At 41.7% G+C, this 22391-nt stretch overlaps 1 protein-coding gene across 1 annotated transcript; it reads right to left on the minus strand.

Annotated features, from left to right (window-relative positions):
* Positions 1-35: 35 nt before the first annotated feature.
* LOC128104515 (zinc finger and SCAN domain-containing protein 31-like) lies at positions 36-16411 on the minus strand. The gene is given in 4 exon segments (XM_052729484.1): positions 36-5272; positions 5275-5544; positions 15885-16000; positions 16392-16411. Coding segments are annotated over 4 exon segments (909 nt in total). The 3' UTR covers positions 36-4769.
* Positions 16412-22391: the final 5980 nt, after the last annotated feature.

Here is a 22391-nt window from a genome sequence, read left to right on the forward strand (position 1 = left end):
TATTTTTCAAATATACAAAACTTTGGGCCTTAGAAAATAAAGTGGATTAAGGGTGTATTTGTGATGCTATCTGGATTAGAAATAAAAATTAGGTTTTTTGTTTGTTTTTAAGAAACTCCCATTCATATACACAGTGGAAATACAACTCGCATCTGTCCCCAGCAAGTATAGTAGGTTGGATGTAAGAGAAGCCAAGCTTAGCGGGTAAAGATACTTGTTGCTAAACCTGATGACTTAGGTTTGATGCCTGGGTTCCACATATTCACAGGAATTAATCAACTTCCACCAAGTTATTCTCTGACCTCCACATACATGCTGTGACATTCATTCACCCACATATTCACATAAACACAAATAAAGAAATGTAATTAAAAAGAAAAAACCCTATTGGCTTAATTATAGAATACAAAGATTTAATATTTTCCTACTATCATTCCTCAACATGTAAGTATCAAATTTATGTATCTTTAGATTATATTATATTGTATTATAGAATTGCTGCGGGATAATGCTCTTGTACACTGTAAAGATTTGTCACTTGTATTGGTTTAATAAAACACTGATTGGCCAGTAGCCAGGCAAGAAGTATAGGTGGGGTGACCAGATTAGGAGAATTCTAATTGCCAGGCAGAGGCAGAGGAAATAAGATGAGACTGTTGGACTGAGAAAAGGTACCAAGCCATGTGGCTAAACATAGACAAGAATTATGGGTTAATTTAAGCATAAGAGCTAGTTAGTTATAAGCCTGAGCAATAGGCCAAACAGTTTATAATTGATATAAGCCTCTGTGTGTTTATTTGGGACCGAATAGGCAGGACAGAAACTTCCATCTACATAGAATATTTGGTTTTAAAAGCTGCTGTTTGAGTTATTGATTTGAGTTTCTTTTTTAAAACCTTTAAATTAATTTTCACTCGGGATTAGAACATAAATTTCAGTGATTTCCCCAGGGATCCTAGATACACTTCTGCCATTTTGTATTGTGTGAAACAGTGTTCTCCGCATTGACAATTATAAAATCAAACTACATGAGCCAGCAAAATAGTTCAGTGAGGGAGCTGGAGAGATGGTTCAGAAGTTCAGAGCACTTGTTGAAGAGGACCTGGGTTTGGTTCCTATCACCCATATGATGGTTCAAAACCATCTATAACTTCAATTCCAGGATATATGATGCCCTCTTCTGACCTCGGCAGGCGTGAGGCACAGATGTGGTGCACATACATACATACATCCATGCCAAATTCTCATATAAATAAAATAAAATACGATCCTTTTTAAAAATCAATAGGTTAGCCGGGTGTTGGTGGCACACGCCTTTAATCCCAGCATTTGGGAGGCAGAGCCAGGCAAATATCTGTGAGTTTGAGACCAGCCTAGTCTACAGAGTGAAATCCAGGACAGGCACCAAAACAACACAGAGGAATCCTGTCTCGAAGGAAAAAAAAAAAAAAAATCAATGGTTTAGTGGGTAAAGGCACTTGTCAAATTAGCCTGAAAACATGAGTTCAGTCCCTAGACTCTACAAGGCAGAAGGAGAGAACAACTTCTGAATGCATAGATTAAATGAACTAGAGATTCTCACAAGAGGCATCCAAACATGACAGTTAAACACATTAATGATGAGGTCAGAACCATCGGCATATGCCCATGTCACACTAGAGAAACCTGAAACTTCCTTCTGAAGTAATTTGTCCAAGAATGAGCCCAAATTTGAATTTGCTACTTCTCACCCTATGCCTTCTACCTCTCTATAACTTATCTGTATATTCTGAACTTGTCTGTATGTACTGGCCTATCTGGGCTCTGTTGTTTGGGTCTGAATCTGTGTCCCCATGCCTGCTTGATGACTGAATGTCTAGTCTGTCGTAGGAGTCTGAATCTGTCCCTGCCTCAATGTTGTCTTCCTTATAGATCTCTCCCTAACCAAGGGCTTTTGCTCTGTATTTATTGAAGAGATCATAGAGCATCACATGGGAAGGAATGAAGGATACTTTACAGAAATCTTTAGTGAAGTTTTATGAGGGATTATACTTGACTCACTTCAACTAACCCAGAAGCACTCAGAAAGGCAAATATAACTGTCATCATCAAGGAATATCCATGTTTTTTCAGCATTTATAGAAGGTATTTATTTTATAAAGTTGCTTCCATCTTGTTGTTTTCAGAACATGATTATTATAACACAAAGACATATATACATATATATGCATACAGAGAGAGAGAGAGAGGGAGTTTTCTGAGTCAGGGCCATGGAAGAGTACATGTCTTGAGATTACAGCTCTGCGCTTAGGTTGTAGAAGGTGATAACATGGAAAATTCATGGCAAGTAAGATTGGCTGTTACATTGTTCTCTTAAAGGCAAGTTAAACAGATTGAATATACAGCAGGAAATCAGTCTTAAGTGACCTCAACATGTATTATTAACTCAGCCATGAGGTCCACCAAAAGTTCCAGTCTCTTTAGACATAAGAGATATTTTCATAATAATCTAATGCCACACGTGAAATTTGTCCTCTGATCTCCACATGTACACACATTCTTAGACACATATGCATGTTAAATAAATAAAAATTCAAACTATCAATCAACTCTAAAAAACTGTTGAAGATGGTGCTGGAAAAATGGCTCAGCAGTTCAGAACACTTGATACTACTTACTCCAGAGCACCTGGGCTCAGTTCCCAGGACCCAAGTCAGGTGGCTCACAACCACCTGTGACTCCAGCTCCAGGGGATCCGATTCCCTCTTCTCACCTCAGAGGCCACTTGCAGGGACAGGGTGCACATGCACTAAGGCACACACGTATGCACATAAATAATTACAACTTTAGAAAATGTTGAACATATTGTGTCCTACAGCATCAAACATTCAGCCAAGGTTTAATTCTTTACATAAAAGTAAGCAAACACATCACTTCACAAATTTTCTTTGTTTTTTTTCCATTGAAAAAATATTAAAATGATTAGTGTGTACATACATAATGTGTGTGTATTGGCATGTACACTATGGCATATATGTGGAGGTCAAAGGACAGCTTTGTGGGGTCAGGTCTCTTCATTAACCTTGTCGCTCTCCGGGGTTGAACTCAGATCACCAGGCGTGGTGGCAAAAGCCTTTTACTGACTGAGCTACCTCACTGACCCCACCCTGCTCATTTTAATAAGAATCTTATCTATATGAAAGCACTGTTTTAGTCTTTCATGGTTTTTGAGATGGGGTGGCAGTGTTGCCCAGGCTGGTCTTGTGCTCATGGACTAAGCCATCCTCTCAGCTCAGCCTCCTGAGTGCAGGGACTCTAGGCAGCCACCACCATGCACAGCATGGGGACCCACTCTGGATCCTGGCCTTCTCTGTCTACAGCTCCAGAGTTAAAAATAAAATGACTTTTGAGTCCTGAAAAGTTTTGTGGATGTGCCAGGCGGTGGTGGTGCCGGCCTTTAATCCCAGCACTCGGGAGGCAGAGGCAGGTGGATCTATGTGAGTTCGAGGCCAGCCTGGTCTACACAGAGAGTTCCAGGACAGCCACGGCAGTTACACAGAAAAACCCTGTATGAAAAACTACAAACTAAAAAAAAAAGTGGGGGGGGATATGTGGGTGTTTAAAATGTAAGTCTATGGGTTTGTGGGTGTGAAATGAAAGTTCCTGAAAAAAACCATACCTGGATTGGATTGAAGATTATGTCTCCCACTCTCCACATCTCCATTTCCCAGATCTTCATTCCATTTTTGCTTCAGCTAGCTCCAGAATCCCTGCACTCCCTCTCAGTCTCCAACTGTCCACCCTCAAACTGCACCCATCACATTGTTAAGGGAGACCATAGTAATGACTTCCTGTGTAAATGTGGGTAACTCTTACTCCCCAAAGCATTAAGTCCATTTATATCTTACAGAAAAATACCCAACTTTATATTATTTTTTAACTCACCCAATCTTTACAAAGTGCACACAAATACTTACAGAGTTGTTCAATATTTAATATTATTCAAGAACAGCTTTTCTATTCAAATGTATTTCCAGATTTGCTTGCTTTAAGAGAAATCACTAGGGATTAACCAAAAAATAGAGGATAAGAAAGCTGACTGGAGGATCCAGAAGACACCAGTAACTGGTTCTTAGACAGCTATTCATTTTGCTAAGAACAGAATAGACCAGATGAACATCTTATTTTCCAAGATGGCCCCATTTAGACGACTGTTAGGTCCCAGAGGTAGTCTACAATATCCAGAAATGAGCTACAGGAGTTCAAGTGGTTAGATAAAAACCAGCATTCCTCAGGAACTTGTGAAACCAGTTCCCACCTGCCACAAGGAGTCATTTCCCTTACCTGTGGCAGAAGGGGCATATGGCTGCCTGTGGTGCCTATCAACATATCAAAGCCCGTGCTGCCACCTGACTCCCTCAGTATCACAAGTAACGGTTATACATTTCAAAGTCCAGGCTAGCATTCCAGCCCTTCTTACCTCCTCTACCCTGAACCCCCTTCAGCTCACAGGCTTTCCTTCCCCTAGCTACTCCCCATATTCTTAGAATCCAGCTGTTCTCACCGTGCTCTCTCTAGTCTGTGTCTCCTGCCATTCTCTCCTCTCTCACAGACAGCCCTGGCCAGTCCAGTCTGCTGGCTGTGTTCAGTCTACTTCTTTCTCTCTCTGCTCGGGACTCTTCCAGGTGCCTCTGGCTGCTCTCTCTCCCATTTCTACAATAAAAATCTTAACCATATCATGGAGCAGTCATGTTGGCAGTTTCTTTACTGAACCCCCTCACATAAAAGGACTACAAGTCCACAGGATGAGTCCAATTCAGCAACTGTACGTGTTCTAAAATGCCTAATGAGGCTCCAGTGATGACTGGAGCCTTGCCCACACTTCTCACATTTGTAAAGGCTCTCTCCAGTGTGGCTTCTCTGGGATTCATAAGGCGTGTCCGGCTACTAAAGCTTTTATTGCACTGACTACACTGATAAGGTTTCTCACCAGTGTGGATACAAAGATGCTGAAAAGTCCCGAATTCTGAAGGAAGGCAGGCTTTGCCACACTCGTTACACTGATAGCGCTTCCCTCCAGTGTGTATCTGCTGCTGTTGGACAAGGCGTGAGATAAGGCAGATAACGCATGCTTCACATTCATTGGGCTTTTCCCCTGTGTGGATTCTTCCATGTCTAATGAGATCACTGCAGGTACTGAAGACTTTTCCATACTCCTTACATTGATAAGGTTTCTCTCCAGTGCGGCTCCGCTGATGTTCATTCAGGCCTGATTTCTGGTTGAAGGCCTTTTACATTCATCTGGCTTCTCCCCAGTATGGATTCTCTGGTGTTGAATGAGGCTTGAGCTCTGAGTGAAGCTTTTCCCACACTCATTGCACCTCTATTGTCTTTCTTCAGCAGGGTGTTGATGCAGCCTTTCCATCCTCTTGTATTTACACGTTTCTCTGTACTTAGAATCCAGAAGAGCATCTCTTTGGAGTCTGCTGTCCCCAAAATGTCCTGATTCTTTTAAGACTTCTTGCTTTGCTGTCAACCCCTGGTTTACAAGTATAGGTTCACTACCTGGAACAATAACCAGAACAAAAATAAATACATTCCTAGAGTGTGGATAAGTTTACATAATGTAAGGATGACTTAAACAGGGCTATCAGAGTGACCACATTTCCACAGCTGAAATTCAGGCTGGAGAAAAAGCAAGACTCACAGAGAGGCTATGCAATGGCAGATGCTACAGAATATTCACCACAGGAAAGGCACTATTCTAGGTGTTCCACACATGTTAACTTGTTAAATCTTCAGTTAACTCTTTACTTGAGGTACTTCGATGTTTCCAGGTCAGACACACATAAACTGAAGGCACAGGAAGTTTACCTAACTTGTCTACTGTCAAAAGCTATTTAATTGCGATGCTTAATTCCAACCCCTGTAATTTGGCCCTAGAATCACAATCTTAACCCTTTTCAGAGCCACCAGAGCTCCCTTTGAATGGAGGACATGTGCCTTATTCTTGTAACTGGTGGAGGCCAGAAGGTTCACATTTGAGATGTGTCACTGTGGAATGGTTGACTGTTGATTCCTGCTTGACCTTCAAAAGCACTACATCATCTGAGGGCACTTCAGAATGTTCTTGCTTCTGACCTAGCAAATAGTGGGTTTATAAGAGAGCTATGAGAGCCCAAGCTAATGATTCATGCAAGAGAATATGCGGAACCATATGAAACATCTGTAGAAGGATGGTTTAATGGAAGGACCAAATTCTATATCCCGCAAGAGCAGAAAAGAAAGAAAAAAGTGAACCAATAAGATGTGGTCACTTTAAACAGGTCAAGTTATTTGATTGATTGATTGCCCTTTAAACAGGGAAATCCAGCTGGGCTTGGCGGCACAGGCCTGAAGTCCAAATTACACAGAGGGCCGAGGAGGATTGCAAGTTCAAAGCAACCTGGAGAGTTTGGTGAGACTTTATCTCACAATATGTAATTTAAAAGGGGGTGAGGATAGAGCTCAGTTGAAATGCACTTGCTTAGCTTGTGCAAGGCTATGGGTTCAATCCTCAGTGCCAGAAGGAACACAAAGGGGGTCGGGGTGTGCAGGAATCTGATTTCTCTCTCCTTGAGTGCGTGCTGTATTTGATGGCTCCTTTCTACTGAAATATGGCAGAAGTGATGGTATCTAACTTCTATATAATAATAGTTTTTAAAAAAGCTTTGTGGTTTTTCCCTTTCTCTCCATTGGAGAAAACTAGCTGAAATGTCGTGAGAACAAGCAATTCTATTGTAGTATGCCTTATTAAATATATTTTATGTTAGTAAATTGCCACATGCTGTTTGAGCTCACTAAAAAGCTGGTTTTGGAGGAGGGCTTGGCTCCTCCACTTCAGGCCCAAGCATGTTGGTCTAGAAGTATCCTTCGAGACCGCTTGTCTGGAGACAGACAGACTGTCCACCCCCGGCCCTGAGGCAGGAGGGAAAGAGAACAATAAAACAGCCCAGAGTAAAACTACCCTGTCCTTGAGAGCCTGCTCTGCTTCCTAACTCACAATCACCCCAGTTCCAGGGGATGTTACACCCTCTTCTCACCTCTGTGGACGATAGGCGTACACATGTAGGCAAAACACTCAATAAAATGAAATAAATCTAAAATAAAATTTTAAAAAACAAATAAATGCATGTGATTTTTTTTTTTTTATGCCAGTGGTGGGAAGTCTCACCACAGGAAGAACTTCTGCCTGGGACCTTCTTTGGTGATCAGAGGCTCCAACTGACTGTGTATGACTGGGCCTCCAAGTCCTTTCTAGTCTTTTCCTGATGTTCTATATCTGCTGCTTGCCGTTTTGTGCTCTTTTGCTTGCTTATGTTTAATAAGCTCACTCATTTGGAAACCATGCTCGATCATTCTCCATGAGGAATATAATTGGGAAAGTTGTAAGAACCTGCAAAATGCCATTACTGTTTCTAAGGAGTAAATGGTCCAATGTTGCTGAGGAAATCCCCAGATAGGAATACCTCTCCTGGTGTGCATTGGCTCAGGAATGAGCCTAGCGGACTAATCTTAGTGAGCAGTAGTGGTCCAACAAACGGGAAGGTTTGAAGCTACACCATGTGGCCGAGGCTTTGCCAATGGCTACTGGGAGAAATAATACGATCTTTTTAGCCAGGTGGGAAAGCTCTTGAGGAGCAAGATTGAATAAGACAGTAAAAAGTTTGATCAGAAAAGGAGATGGTCGACTTGTAGAGCTGTCTGGTAATGTTGCCAAGAAACCTGAGTCATAAGCAGAGGAAAGGAAGGGGAACATCATCACTGCAAGAAAAGTTCATTTTGAAATTGGCTCTGTGAGGGGGTACCTATGGTGATATTTTATTTGTACTAAAATGTGATTTGTATGTTAATAAATAAAGTTGCCTGGGAGTCAGAGCTATTAGAGCCATAGCAAAAGCTGGGCGTTGGTGGTGCACACCTTTAATCCCAGCACTTGGGAGGCAGAGCTAGGTAGATCTCTGTGTGTTCAAGGATACAGCCAGCATAGAGACACACGCCTTTAATCTCAATACCAACCATAGAAGACCTGGAGGTCTGTACAGACAGGCAGTGACAAGGCAGTCATGTGTTTGGGTTTACAACCAATGAGAAGGCAGAACAGAAAGTCTATATAAAGACAAACAGACAGGAAGTAGGTCTCTTTCAGAGAGGTCTCTTGGCTGAAGAGGACAGCCCCAGCAGTGAAGGGTAAGGCTCTTAGCTCTGACCTCTTGGGCTTTCATCTTTGCATTGACTCTGTGTTTCTTATTTAATAAGACGGTTACTTCCACAGGTACCAGGGCCAAAGACCTGACTGATAACTCTTGGCTCTCATCTAATCTCCCATGGTACTCCTTAAAGACTGTGTGCAAAATGTTAAGGAATCTATGAAGCATGAAGTGTTCACTGGTGCGGCTGGTAACTTCACGGCAAGGATGTGGATCAGGATTATTAAAGCTGCTGCTCTTGTCAATAAACAAGTTACTATGACTCTCATAGTGAATGAGACAAGAAATCCAATCAACCAAGTGATTAAAAAATATATAACTGGGGGAGCTGGGCAACTGATGCATGTGAAGATGACTCAAGCTACTCCCTTCACACCCCTGGTGAGCAGGGAGAGCCCTGGACAAAATACATGGAGTGACCTCCTGAGAACTATGGCAGATTCTTCAAAAGAATGGATTGTGAGCTTCAAGGGGTCTCAGTGGGTAAAGGCACTTGGGAAGCAAGCCTGATAGCTCGGGTTTGATCGACAGAATCCACGGAGTTAGATACAGTGGCTCACCTGCACTCCTAATGCTGTCTATGGAAACTGGACATGGGATTGTCCAGAAGGTTGCAGGCCAGCTAGCGTGGAGTACACAGAAGAGCAGAAGCAGCAAGAGGGACCACACCTTAACAAGACCAAAGAAAGAACCAACTCCCAAAACACTGTCCTCTGACTTCCACACCACACTGTGTACACATGCACAGTAGTATTTTTTTAAAAAAATAAAGGCTAGAGCCCCTGACTGATGCTTCCCGGGCCATTTCTGCTGGATGATGCGTCTGACTTGACTGTTTATCTGTTGCTTGTCATTTTGTTCTTTTACTTTTGCTTGCTCTGTATTTAATAAACTCTCTCATTCGAAACTGAAAGGCTATTGTGGGTCATTCTCTATGTGGAACACCTGGGATGAGTCAAGGTGGCAAAGACCTAAAACTTCCTGTCGGCAGACAGAGAGCAACTGAAGTTACTAACAACCACACCTGGGTTGTTCCAAAAGGGGTCTGTCAGCCTTAGTTAAGCTATCAGATGGCTATACTAGTCTTGACTGACATCTTCATTGAAAAACTCAGGAGATCCTCTTAAGCAGCAGCCAGATTCCCAATTCACAAACAACACTGTTGTTTTTTTTATAAGCTATTAAGATCTAGGGGTCACGGGGCAGTGGAGGCACACACCTTTAATCCCAGCATTTGGGAGGCAGAGGCAAGAGAATCTGTGAGTTGGAGGCCAGTCTGGACTATAGAGTGAGTTCCAGGACAGCCAGGGCTACACAGAGAAACCCTGTTTTGGAAAGAGGAATGGGGAGGGGAGGGGAGGAAGGGAAAGGAAAAAGGAAATGAGAGGAAAAGAAAAGAAGAGATAAGAAAAGGAAAGGAAAAATATTTAGGGGGTGATTGTTCACACAGAAGCAGAGAACTCAGACTTGTAGCCATAGGCAACGGAGCTTCGCTCTTTGTTCAGTATTCAGTGTCTCGAACCCCAGTCCTCCTCATCCCACCTTAGTGAGTTTCCAAGCTCACTAAGCTCTTGCTCCAGATCTTCAAGCATAGCCACTGTCTCCTCCCCGCTGTTTGGGCTCTGCTGTTGCACCTAGGTGTAGCTAGAGTTTTCCTGCCTGGTCCACAGTCAGGACAAATCTCTCTCACCCGCCAGTCCCAAGCCACTCAAACCCGACCAAGTAAACACAGAGACTTATATTGGTTTCAAACTGTATGGCCGTGGCAGGCTTCTTGCTAACTGTTCTTACAGCTTAAATTAATCCATTTCTATTAATCTATACCTTGCCACGTGGCTTGTGGCTTACCGGTACTTTACATCTTCCTTGTCCTGATGGCGGCTGGCAGTGTCTCCCTCACCCAGCTTTCCACTTCCCAGCTCTATTCTCCTCCTTGTCCCGCCTATCCTTCCTGCCTGGCCACGGGCCAATCAGTGATTTATTTATTGACCAATCAGCAACACATTTGACATACAGACCATCCCACAGCACTTCCCCTTTTCTTTTCTTAAAAAGGAAGGTTTTAACCTTTATACATCTCCAAAGTCAGCTTGGTATATTTGGGAATTTGGGCGTAGCTTCTCTTACTACTTCCTGCTGGAGGGGGGCGCTGTATCTTATGGGGACACAAAGAATATTTAGGATTATGGAATAGTCTATGAGAGTGTATTGTCTGAGCCTGTTGCCTGAAACCATTTTGGATGTTGGATCATCTGGGCCATGGTGTCATCAGAGACCTTTCAGGGGGTCTTGGCTGGTCAAACCTGATGTATCTTAATCTGGAACAAATCCATAGTCTCTTGCTTTCTGTGGAAACAAAAGCAGAGCCTCCTTTCCAAAGCAACATATCCTTACATCCAAATTTTGAAGTCAAGGTACCTTTAAAATATACATTTTGGCATAACTCAACAGCTTTTGTAATCAAATGTTTTTCTTTAGTTATGAATGTCAAAGAGAACATAATCCAGATTCTCTGTGTGGTAGCCATCTTTACGTGGCTTATTTTTTTATATTAATTTTACTGTCTCTTTAAAGACTTTATTTTTTAAAACTATGTATTTGTTTCTATACTGTATATATCACCTTTTTTGTCTCTTTCAAGCCTATGTATATTTTACACACATTTTAAACTATTACATCTGAATCTGTCTTATTGTGAATCTATTGCTTTAAGCTGCAGCAGCTGTGGCTGCTGGCTCCGCCCACCTCAGCTTCCCAACATGGCGGCGGTACTGTAGTTTTTCGCCAGCTCTGGGAGCTATCATGGGTCTATGCTTTTATCCAAGCAGTGTGTAGCCCAGAAACCTCTTTTTTTGTTTTGTACTAGCAAAGGCTAAATCCATCATGCAGCTTAATGTGCCACTTGCAGAGGCCTCATTCCCGCCATACTGTAGGTCGAGTGCACATGCTAGGAACCCACAAGTAGCTCAAACCGGCAGCTGCCGCTCATTTGAGAGAGACAATTAGGAAGCTGTTTTTAGCTCCGTTTTAGAATCTTTTCTCAGTTTTTAGGTGGAAACTCTTGCCACCACGTTGGACGCCATTTGTAGGTAGAGTTTTCCTGCCTGGCCCACAGTCAGGACAAATCTCTCTCACCCACCAGTCCCACAACCACTCAAACCCAATCAAGTAAACACAGAGACTTATATTGGTTTCAAACTGTATGGCCGTGGCAGGCTTCTTGCTAACTGTTCTTACAGCTTAAATTAATCCATTTCTATTAATCTATACCTTGCCACGTGGCTTGTGGCTTACCGGTACTTTACATCTTCCTTGTCCTGATGGCGGCTGGCAGTGTCTCCCTGACTCAGCCTTCCACTTCCCAGCTCTATTCTCCTCCTTGTCCTGCCTTTACTTCCTGCCTGGCCACAGGCCAATCAGTGACAACTGATTGACCAATCAGCAACACATTTGACATACAGACCATCCCACAGCACCTAGGCCTTGCGGCTCCTCAGGCAGGATGGCCAGGAATGGCTCCAGCACCAGCAGCTCCAGGATCTGTTCTTTGGTGTGGGCCTCAGGCTGCAGCCACTGTCTGCAGAGCTCATGTAGCCAGCTCAGAGCTCTCCGAGGCCCAGGAGTCTCTTGGCCAGAAAAGCTGTTCCCTGGAAGATAACTTTCTTGGTCCCAGAGAGGACCTTCCTCTACCTTCACAATCTTAAGTACATCCTGTCCTGCTGTTGAAACTATTCTGGAATTCATTTAGAGGGCTCATAGCACTGTGAATTGAAAGAAAAATTATGATTGAAGACTCTTTGATTCAATCTTCTTAAGGAACTTTAACTTGACAACAGAATATTATATATCAATGGTAAATAAAAGTTATGAGAAACATACAATAAATAAAAACAATGAATAGAATTTATATTAGTAAAAAGTGGCCAGACATGGTGGCACAAGCCTTTAATCTCAGCATTTGAGAGGCAGAGGCAGCCAGATCTTTGAGATTTGAAGGCCAACCTCATCTACGTATCGAGTCCTGGCTGCCTCTGCCTCTCAAATGCTGGAATTAAAGGCTTATGCCACCATGTCTGGCCACTTTTAAAGTATATATAATCATTACTTATATATGTTTGGAGAAAGCATAAGATAAAATGCATATTAATGGTCTCAAGTCTCCATCCTTCCCTCTAGCCCTGTATTTGTAACACCCTCCAACCCTGAATTGTGACTCTGAGCTCAACCATGTGGCTATCGGCTCATGTGGTATTGGCAAGCCAGAGACTTGAAAAGCACTTGAGTGACTGGGGCTTGGTTTGCTTTTTCCCCTCTCACATCGTCCTAAGGTTATGCCTAGGCAAGTCTTCAGATGATATAAGACGTAAGAAGAGTTAAGTCACCCCACCAAAAATGATAGACTCTAGATGAGCTAAAAATGGAGAGGCTGATAAACACTGGGTAGGCCTAACTTAAGACCTGTAGAATTATGTGTCCACTCTGCAACTGACAGCAGACATAAAAATATGTCCTACCCATCCTTGTGCCCCAAGACCCAGTGCCATTTATTCCACCACACTGTCATAGCAACAGGTTACAGAAATACAGACGTGAGGATGCAGTGTAACTGTGGAACAAAAGAGGAAAATGGGTATACTTATCACTGCACAGTTTGTATATCTTTATCCTTTTTCTTGATTATTGTTAGGATTTGGAATAAATTATGTATTCCAAGGAGAGAGGGGAGGGGCTCAAAGTGTAGTGATTGAAATATCTGGTAATATATGGTCGCTTCAGGTAGAAGTAATGAAGGACAAAAAGAGGAGCTAAAAAATTCTCACCAGACAGGAAATGTTGAAAAAAATATGGATTAGAAGCAAGTACATTAGGATTAGTTTCAAATAATCAGAATTGCCTGGCCAGAAAAAGGCAAAAGAGGTGGAGCCACTGTCATGGACCAGACAACTGACATGAACAGAAGCATTTCAGGGTACACATCACGTCTCTAAGGACAGGCAGGTGACTTAGTTATAAAATGGAGTGAAAAAGTGGGTGTTATAGGAGGTAAAAAGATTCATTAGAGGGCCAGCAGATGTCACTAACAGAAGTGTCTGCCAGCACGCCTCACAACTGAATTAGATACTGAGAAATAGCCAGCTCCTAAAAGTGGTCCTCTGGTTCACTGGAGCACCAGAGTGTGTGCACACAAACACATGCATACCAGATTCAGTATACTGAAATAAAAAGCTAAACATTTTAGACCCTTGTGGAAAACTGCAGGGGGTGGGGAGCTGGGTATCATTTAAGTGGAATCCTTCAGTGCAAAAGGAGTGAACTACACATTTGGGCTGAAGATAGGAAGAGCACTGGAAACTGTTCAAAGGCCTTGCCACAGGCCAAAGGAACGACAGGAGGCTGGAATGTCTACAGCCAAGTCAGAAGAAAGTGGCAAAGCATTAGACTGGCAAGACACACTAAGAACATAGGAGCTTAAACTTTATAAATGATCAGGAAACTCTAAAGCAGTGGTTCTCAGCCTTCCTAATGCTGTGACCCTTTAATTCAGTTCCTCGTACTGTGGTGACCCCCAACCATAACATTATTTTCGTTGCTATTTCAGAACTGTAATTTTGCTACTGTTATGAATCATAATGTACATATTCTCGGAGATAGATAGATAGGTTTGCCAAAGAACCATTGATCTAAAGGCTTTCCAGAAGGAAAGTGACAAAACTGGATTGTGTCTTGAGAAGTTCTGTACTGAGTGGAAAAAATGAGAACAAAATCAAGAACAGAAGCCTGAAGGATGGTTTGAAGGATGGTTGGACGAAGGTAAGAATGGAGGCTATTGCACTTAATCTAGAAAGACTTCCACTTAGGGGAGACGTGGCCATGTGCAGTACAGGAATTTTGAAAAGCAGATACAGCTGAAAGGAGAAACAGGGTAACATTGGCAATGCAGTTGCCTCCTCCAACAGATGTCAGTGGATCTGGAACTAGCTTATAGTTCCTGGATACGGTTATAATACACTGAAAGAAAGGCTGGAATTTAGAAGGTGTATTCAAGGTATATTCCCGTAAGAACTACAAGTGTCCTTCCTAAATTTAATATTCAGTTTCTACAGATTACCTGTAATCCACAAAGAAGTCATTTCATAAGTATTTACTAAGTGCCTACTGTGTGTCAGGCAGTGAAACATTGCAGTTTGATGTGTTCACATTTTCCTCCTCCAGTGAACTAAAAACATGAGAGAAAGTATAAGAACTTTTTATTCATTAACTTTGGTATGCTTAGCAATAACAGAAAAACAGTAACGTCAACCACCTGTGTTGCAACGTAATTCCCAAAGGATACTGGGTCACAGTTACAAGGAAAGAGGAATAGCTCAAATACCACAAAGACTCAAGCAAATCTGTAAGCGGATAATTTACAGGAGAGCCAGTGGAGTCTCTTCAACAAGACGATGGATTGGGAAGAATGGAGGGGAGGGGTAGGGTTATAACTAAAAGAGATTTTAAAACCACATACACCAAGTGGCCTACAATTGCATTCTAGTTGGAACAAATCAATTGCAAAAGAAATCTTTGGGATGACTGTTGGGGGCAGAGGGAATTTGCGTGTAAACTGGGTGTTAAATAGTATTAGGGAATGCTTCTGCTCTTAATTGTGTCCGCTAATAATATGGTGATGTGGGAAAATGTCCTTCGGAATCCACTATGGCTCAACGGTTCTTGCAGAGAACCCTGTTCTCAGTATCCATGTGGCAGCTTACAAAATGTCCCTAACTCTAATACGGTACTCAGGGTACCTTACACCTTCTTCTGGCCTCCGTGGGCATCAGGCAGCACACACTGCCCATGCACACGTTCAGATGAAACATTCAAACACATACATAAAAATGAATAAATCTTTTTAAAAAAATACTGGGGGATGACATGTCGTGATACTTGCAGTTTATTGTACAGCAAAGAAAAGTATAAGAAACAAACGCTACCTCGTGTTAACATTTATGAAATAAGAGTGATGGTATGTATGGCTAGAGGTCTAGCTCACCGGTAGAATTGTCTCGCCGCTAGAATGGTGCTTAGCGTGTCCCTGGCTTCAATACCCAACATCATAAAACAAAATTAAGAGAGCTGGAGCTCGGCGGCAGGGTGCTTGCCTATGATAAGAGGATGGCCTGGATTCCACTCCTAGCACAATCAATTAACGCCTCTATCTGTCTCAGGGACCTCGGGACTGGGTTTGAGCAGGGAAGATCCAGACTACTCCGGATTTACCCCAGTCTCTGAGCCCCGAATCAGGGTCGAATGGCGCAGGAGAAACTGTTCCTTCATCCCTTTCCAAATAAGGGCTTTAAATCTCCTGGAAGCCTGAGATTCGGCAAAGCAGCCCAGACTCATCGTCCCAGCTCCGGAGCAGCTGACCGCCACAAAGACGGGAAGTGCGTCATTGGTCCTGAGGCCAGGCGCCGAGTAAGCCTTCCTTCCCTTTCTAAAAGCGGCTTTTCTCTGGGAATTACAAGACTTTCACGCCGCGGTGACCCGCAGCTACCAGGCTTGGGCCTCAGATCGCAGCCCCACTGTCGGAGGCTGACATCGAAGGGGCGCTGCTGTGGGCACGGAAACAAAAAGAGGACCGGAAGGGACTGCTGGTTCCCCACCTGTATCTCTTACCCTTTAGTTCCTGAGGCGAATCTGTCCCCAGCCTGGACTCCAGTTGACAGTGTGAAGAGAGGCGGCGAACGAAAACAAACTTGTTCCTCTTTGGGGTTTTGTTTGTTTGTTTTTGTTTTTTTTTTCTCCTAAATTCTTCTGTATTTCTCTTCTTGGAATCTCAAACTCTAGAAGAGTGTGTAGGCAAGTAACTGTGGAGGACTGACTTGCATTCGAAATGAATTAGAATAAATATTTGTAAGTCGATCAGAGGAGTAAATTCCGTGTGTGCCTAGCAGGTAGCGTAGAAACCGCCTTGCTGAAAAGTAGTCCTCACTGGACTCACGAGGTCACTTAATCCACGGTAAAAGCCTGCCATCTCTGCCTTCATTTCGTATGTCTATACATCAGTCCCTGCTCAACTCTGCAAATAGGTATGGTAATCATTTAAATAGGTTCCGTCTAAAACTTGATGATACTCATCCCCCATCAAGGTTGAAGCCACACATGTGAGAGTAATAGAAATACTTATGGCCAGCCTTTGCCATTTCTTATCCCGGATCCTGAAATGGCACCTGAAAGTCTTCAGTCATGGTCCTAAGTCTGCAGTCACGTGGACAACAGGGCAAGCAGGGCCCTACAAACAGATAATCCCATGAAAGTGTATGAGGGGATATTTCCTGGCTGACAGAAACAGGAAGCTGAACGGCCTGCTTTATAGCCAGAACGATGTAATGGTGTTTTGATGCAAGAACTGTTTGCACCAATAACAGGATGGTCCTTTTTTGGATCACCAGAGAAAGCGCTTGCCCTCTGCCTGGGTGAAAATGGCTACCAGAGTTCACCAAAGCGTGTGAAGCTTAAAAATTTGCTGCATTAACTAAAAGGTTACAGCTGAATAGTGCCTTCTGAACTGGAATTACGTTTTCACAGCAAGCAGCTAAAGTTGGAGTGTAGTTTCCTTAAGGCACCTTTGCAGAGCGTAAAGCAGGTGGATTTGGTGTTAGATCAGTCCTGCTGGCTGTGGCTAATAGTCCTTGCTCAGGGCAGCTACAGCTTTAATTAATGAAAATTAATTTAAATTGTGAAAACACTTTTTTTATATATATAATTAGTGAGTCAAATAGTCCCAACTTTGAAAATCTCCGCTTACTTAAAGAAAAAATTATTAAAAGAAGTGGTAATAATAAAGCCCTGTTGTTGAATTTTAATGGTGCTTTTGCAGTATTGGTAGTGATTTAACAATACTTCAAAGTCTTAAGCATTGTTTGGGGAAGTTAAGTCGTTTTTATCTACCACAGTATGTTGAGATACTTGATGCATCCAAAGAGTTGAGCAGTCTGCATGACTAGAAGGTAGAATCTGTGACAAAGAGCACCAACACTTACTTTCCCTGTATCCCTAACAGAGGAATCTGGGCAATATGATTAAATTTGCCCCTAGAAATGTCATTGCAGCAGTTTTGTAGGAGACAGACTCTAAGGAAGTAAGAATATGAGCAGGGAGATCAGTAAAGAGACTGCAATAGAATCCTCAATGAAAATAATGCGAGTGGGATCAGGGTAGTAACAACAGAAAGAGGGAACAGATAATATGGCAAAAGCTTAAACTGATGTATTTTCATTTTTGAAACAGAGTCTCATATAGTCTGACCTCAAACCCACTGTTCACCCTAGGATGGCCTTGAACTCCTGATCCTCCTGCTTCTGCCTCCCAAATGTGGGAATTACAAGTTTATGCCATTAATTTATTTTTAAGTTTTATTAGTTATTCAAAGTCTTTTCAATATACTATTATGCTAAAGATTTGTTCTTGGGCTGTATATAATAATCACAAACACAAGTCCCTCATTCTCATGTATGTTATAATACAAAATAAAATAAATAAATAAAATGCTATTTGGAAGATCATATGTATGGAAAATAAATCAAAATTATAAACATCAGTACCAAATGCAGAGTGGAAAAACCATGTCATATGTTTTAAACTTTGCAGACATCACAAGCAAAATCAGGAAATCAATAGTTTTATTATAAAAATCATGACACACATCTACAATATTTTTTCAGTATTTCTTTGACTTTATGCCCTTGGACCTCTTCTTTATATATGAAATTCCTTTTGATATCCTAGGCTGGCCTCAGACTCAATATGTAGCCAAAGATGACCTTGAATTCCTGCCTCTATCTCCCAAGTGCTGGGATTACTGACATGTGCCACTATGCTCTGTTTAGGTGGTGTTGGGGACTGAATCCAGGGCTCTGCACATGTTAAGGATGAACTCTACCTACTGAACTATGTCTTCAGCCTCTGTATATTAACTATTTTTTTTAGAAATTTCCAGAAATAGGTGATAGAGAGATGGCTCAATAGTTATCATTTACTCCTCTTGCCAAAGCCCTAGGTTTGGTTCTCAGCACCTACATGGCAGCTCTCAGCCACCCTTAACTCCAGTTGCAGGAGCTCCAACACCCTCTTCTGGCTTTCTCCAGTGCCAGGCATTCACATGATGAACAGACATACATGCAGGCAAAATACTCATACACATAAAAAAAAGTGAAAATAAAAAGGAAGAAGTCATTTACACTGGGTTTTACCCTTCAGGTGCTCACTATTTCTCCCTAAAGACTGTTTTCAACATTTTGCTTCAGCCTGATGTTCATGTAATCTCAACACGGAATATCCATATGTAAGAGAATAAAAACAGATCCTTATTGATGGTCTTGTACAAAAACCAACCCTAAATGAACCAAAGACCTTATTGGAAGGCCTGAAACTCTGAAACTTAGAGGGAAAAGTAAGAGAAATGCTTCATAGCAACGAATTTCTGAAGGTGACTCCGGTCTTCCAGGTATAAATGCCAACAATTCACAAATGGTGTCTAAAGAAATTAAAATGTGTCTTTACAGCAAAGGAATTTAAATGAGTAAAAAGACAGCCTACAGAATGGGAGAAAAATCTTCATTAGCTATATCATTGACAAGATTAATATCGAGAATATGCAAAGAATTCGAGAAACTACATCTAACAACCCAATCAATAAATAAGCTAGTGAAATCAACAGTTTTTAACAAGTGAAATAGAAATGTCCAATAAACAAATGAAAACTCAACCTTGCTAGACATCAGAAAATACAAATTAAAACTAGAATGAGATTCCATTTTACTCCAGTCAGAATGACATTAAGAAAAAACAACAACAACAAATACTGGTGAGGATGCTGAAAAAAACAGACCTTAATCACTGCTGGTGGAAATGAAAACCAGTCCAGCCACTATGGAAACCAGTATGGAGGTTCTCCAGAAAGTTATACACAGATGTACCATATGACCCAGTTATACCATTCTATTATCCAAATGACTCCAGCTCAATATAACACAAAGATAATTGCATATCAATGTTTATTACATCACTATTCATAATAGTCAAGTTCTAGAACCAACCTGGGCATCTATTCAAAAGAGAAGTATGTTAAACATGTAATATATATGCACAACAGAATTTTTTTAATCATAAAGAACAAAGTTATATCATTTACAGAAAAATGGATACAACTGGTGATAATCATACTAAGCAAATTAATTCAGTTTCAGAAAGACAAATATTGCATGCTTTCATTTGTAGTTCCTAGATTTCATATAAATATATAAAATCATGTATGTGCTTATGACACAAAAGTAGAAGCAAAATTCTATAGCAGCGGTTCTCAACGTGTGGATTGCAACCCCTTTAGGGGTCGAATGACCCTTTCACAGGGGTCGCCTAAGACCATCGGAAAACACAGATATTTACATTATGATTCATAACAGTAGCAAAATTACAGTTAGGAAGTAGCAATGAAAATAATTTTATGATTAGGGGATCACCACAACATGAGGAACTGTATTAAAGGGTCACCACAGCATTAGGAAGGTTGAGAACCATTGGTCTAGAGGAACAATATTAAATGCAGATGCAGGGAGGGGGGAAAGGGACTTGTGGAGGGCTATACTCAAAGTACAGTATATAGTTGTATGAGAAATGTCCTTATACAATCCAACGTCCTGTGTAATGAATATTCACCAATGGGAATGTTAATTGGGGATGCAAAGTTGTCCTCATCATCCCTCGTCCCCCCTGCTTTTCCTCAGCTGCCTATCCTCTCAAAACCAGACAGATCCTAGGGGATGATAGTTAAGAACTGCAAACCAAACAAAGCAGTTGCCCCAGTCAAAGCTGTAATGCCAGATGGGGTATGTTTTCTAAAAAAACAGACTAGTAGGACCTCACATATATAATATGCAGTTGTTGAATTTGCCATTGCATTCTCCTATCTCTTTTGGAAAGGTGAATAAGAAACTCATATTTGCAAAAGATGGGCAAAATTTAGTTTCTGTTTCCCAGAGTTCCTGTGGTGGTTTGAATAAGAATGGCTAACATAGGCTCATAGATTTGAATGCTTCTTCATCAGGGACTTCATCAAGCACTACTTGCTGGAGTAGGAAGGGCTTTGTTGGAGGAAGTATGTCACTGGGCGTGGGCTGTAAGGTTTCAAAGGCCCAAGCCAGTCCCAGTGTCTTCCTCTTCCTGCTTCCTGCTGATCTGGATGTGGAACTCTCAGTTACTTCTCCAGCACCATGTCCACCTGCATGTTGCCATGCTTCCTGCCTCTGAACCTGTAAGCAAGCCCCAATGAATTTTTTTTCTTTTATAACAGTTGCTGTGGACACGGTGTCTCTCTCTGTACAGCAATAGAACAGTGACTAAGACAGCTCCTCTTCTATGCCTCATATTATAGTGAGAAGGACCTGGAGTAACAGGACAATGTTTTTATTAATAATTAATTTTTTCCAGGCCCTATCACATTTTCCCCTCCCACCCTCCCACCCTTCCACCCTCCCTATTCCCATCCCTCCCTCCCTCCTCTCCCCCCATTCCTCTCCCAGCACCCCCCCCCCACTCCTCCTCCTTCCTCTTCAGAAAATGGCAAGCCTCCCATGCACATCAGCCAGCCATGGCATATCAAGTTGTAGTAAGACTAGGCACCTCCTCTCCTATTAAGGCTGGATGAGGCAACCCACTTGGAGGAAAGGGTCATAAAAGCAGCTAACAGAGTCAGAGACAGCCTACAGGACAATTTAAATGTGTTGTGTTTGTTCTTACTATTGATGATAAATCCCTCAGAAAATGCGAGCAAAATGTGATATACTGAAAGCCCTGATAAAAATATATTTGCTATAGGGCAGAGATATTTCCAATGAAGACACGGGTGCCACCCACCTAAGTTAAGACCTGAGGTATGTCATCTGGGACATACCAGACCATCTTTTCCAAAGCAAAGCAATCACTGTATCATGTACATTCATCTCTAAGTAGGAAGTACCAGGCCTGGTTTGCCTATTCAGGTTCTAGATGCAGCAATATAACCATTCAAAATTTTCTACTCTGTGAATAGCCTGAACATACCCATTTTTCTTATCTTATCCATTTTCCCCATTTGGCTATGATTTTTATATTTATGTGCATATATTCATTATATATTCAATGTAATGCTCTTTTCTTAATACTGTGTGTCCCAAATAGATTCTCCCAGTCTTTCAACTGTTTTTCCTACTAGCCTCTGGCATTTCTATTTCTATATACATAGTTCTAATTTCTAATGAGGTAAGACTTTTTTTTTCTTTAATTTGTATTTTGTCCAGTGTCTCAATTACTTCTCTATTGCTATGATAGACACCATGACCAAGGCAACTTACAGAAGAAAAAGTTTATTTGGAGCTTACAGCTCTAGAAAGATAACAGTCCATCACCATCATGGGGAACATGGCAACAGGTGCCAGAGCCTCAGGTGAATACTTACATCTGCATCCACATCTCCATTCACAGGAAGCAGAGAGAGAGCTAACTCAAAAGGACAGGAATCTTTTGACCCTCAAAGCCCAGCCCCAGTGACATACTCTCCCCTGGAAGGTCAAACCTCCTAATCCTCCCCCAACATCCACCAGGTATTCAAATGCAGGCACTTGTGGAGGTCATCTCCTTCACACCACTACATTTAGTTTAAGAGAAACCCTGCTTAGAGTTCATAAAGAAGCAATTCTATATGTTTTTTAAAAAAATGAAAGTTTTTTTTTCTTACTTTACTGTGGAATTGATCTTTGTGTGACATGTTAAGTAAAACCCAATTATATTTTTTTTCCTTCCCTTAGCTACCGAAATGTCATCTATTTGCCAAGTGGCTCCTTCTTCTCCAGTGAGTTAGAATGCCACTTTTGCCGTGTGTTGAACATCTGCACATACGTGTTTGTTCCCCCATGCTCAGTGCTGCTCCACAGCTCTCCTTGTCTCTAGTGGTGTCTGTATTACAGTGTTGGAACTCCTTTGCATTTTAAACCAGTCTTTATTTCAGGCAAAGCAAGTTTTGCATTACTTCCATTTGCTCAAGAATTTAATTGCATATTCATGACTCTCATTCCATAAGAATTTAAAGTAGACCAATTGAATACACAGGATTGGGATTTCGATTGACTCTGGATTGATTTTTTTTTA

This window comes from Peromyscus californicus, unplaced genomic scaffold (assembly GCF_007827085.1).
Source record: "Peromyscus californicus insignis strain IS unplaced genomic scaffold, ASM782708v3 Scaffold_8__1_contigs__length_139910024, whole genome shotgun sequence".
Classification (NCBI taxonomy): Eukaryota; Metazoa; Chordata; class Mammalia; order Rodentia; family Cricetidae; genus Peromyscus; species Peromyscus californicus.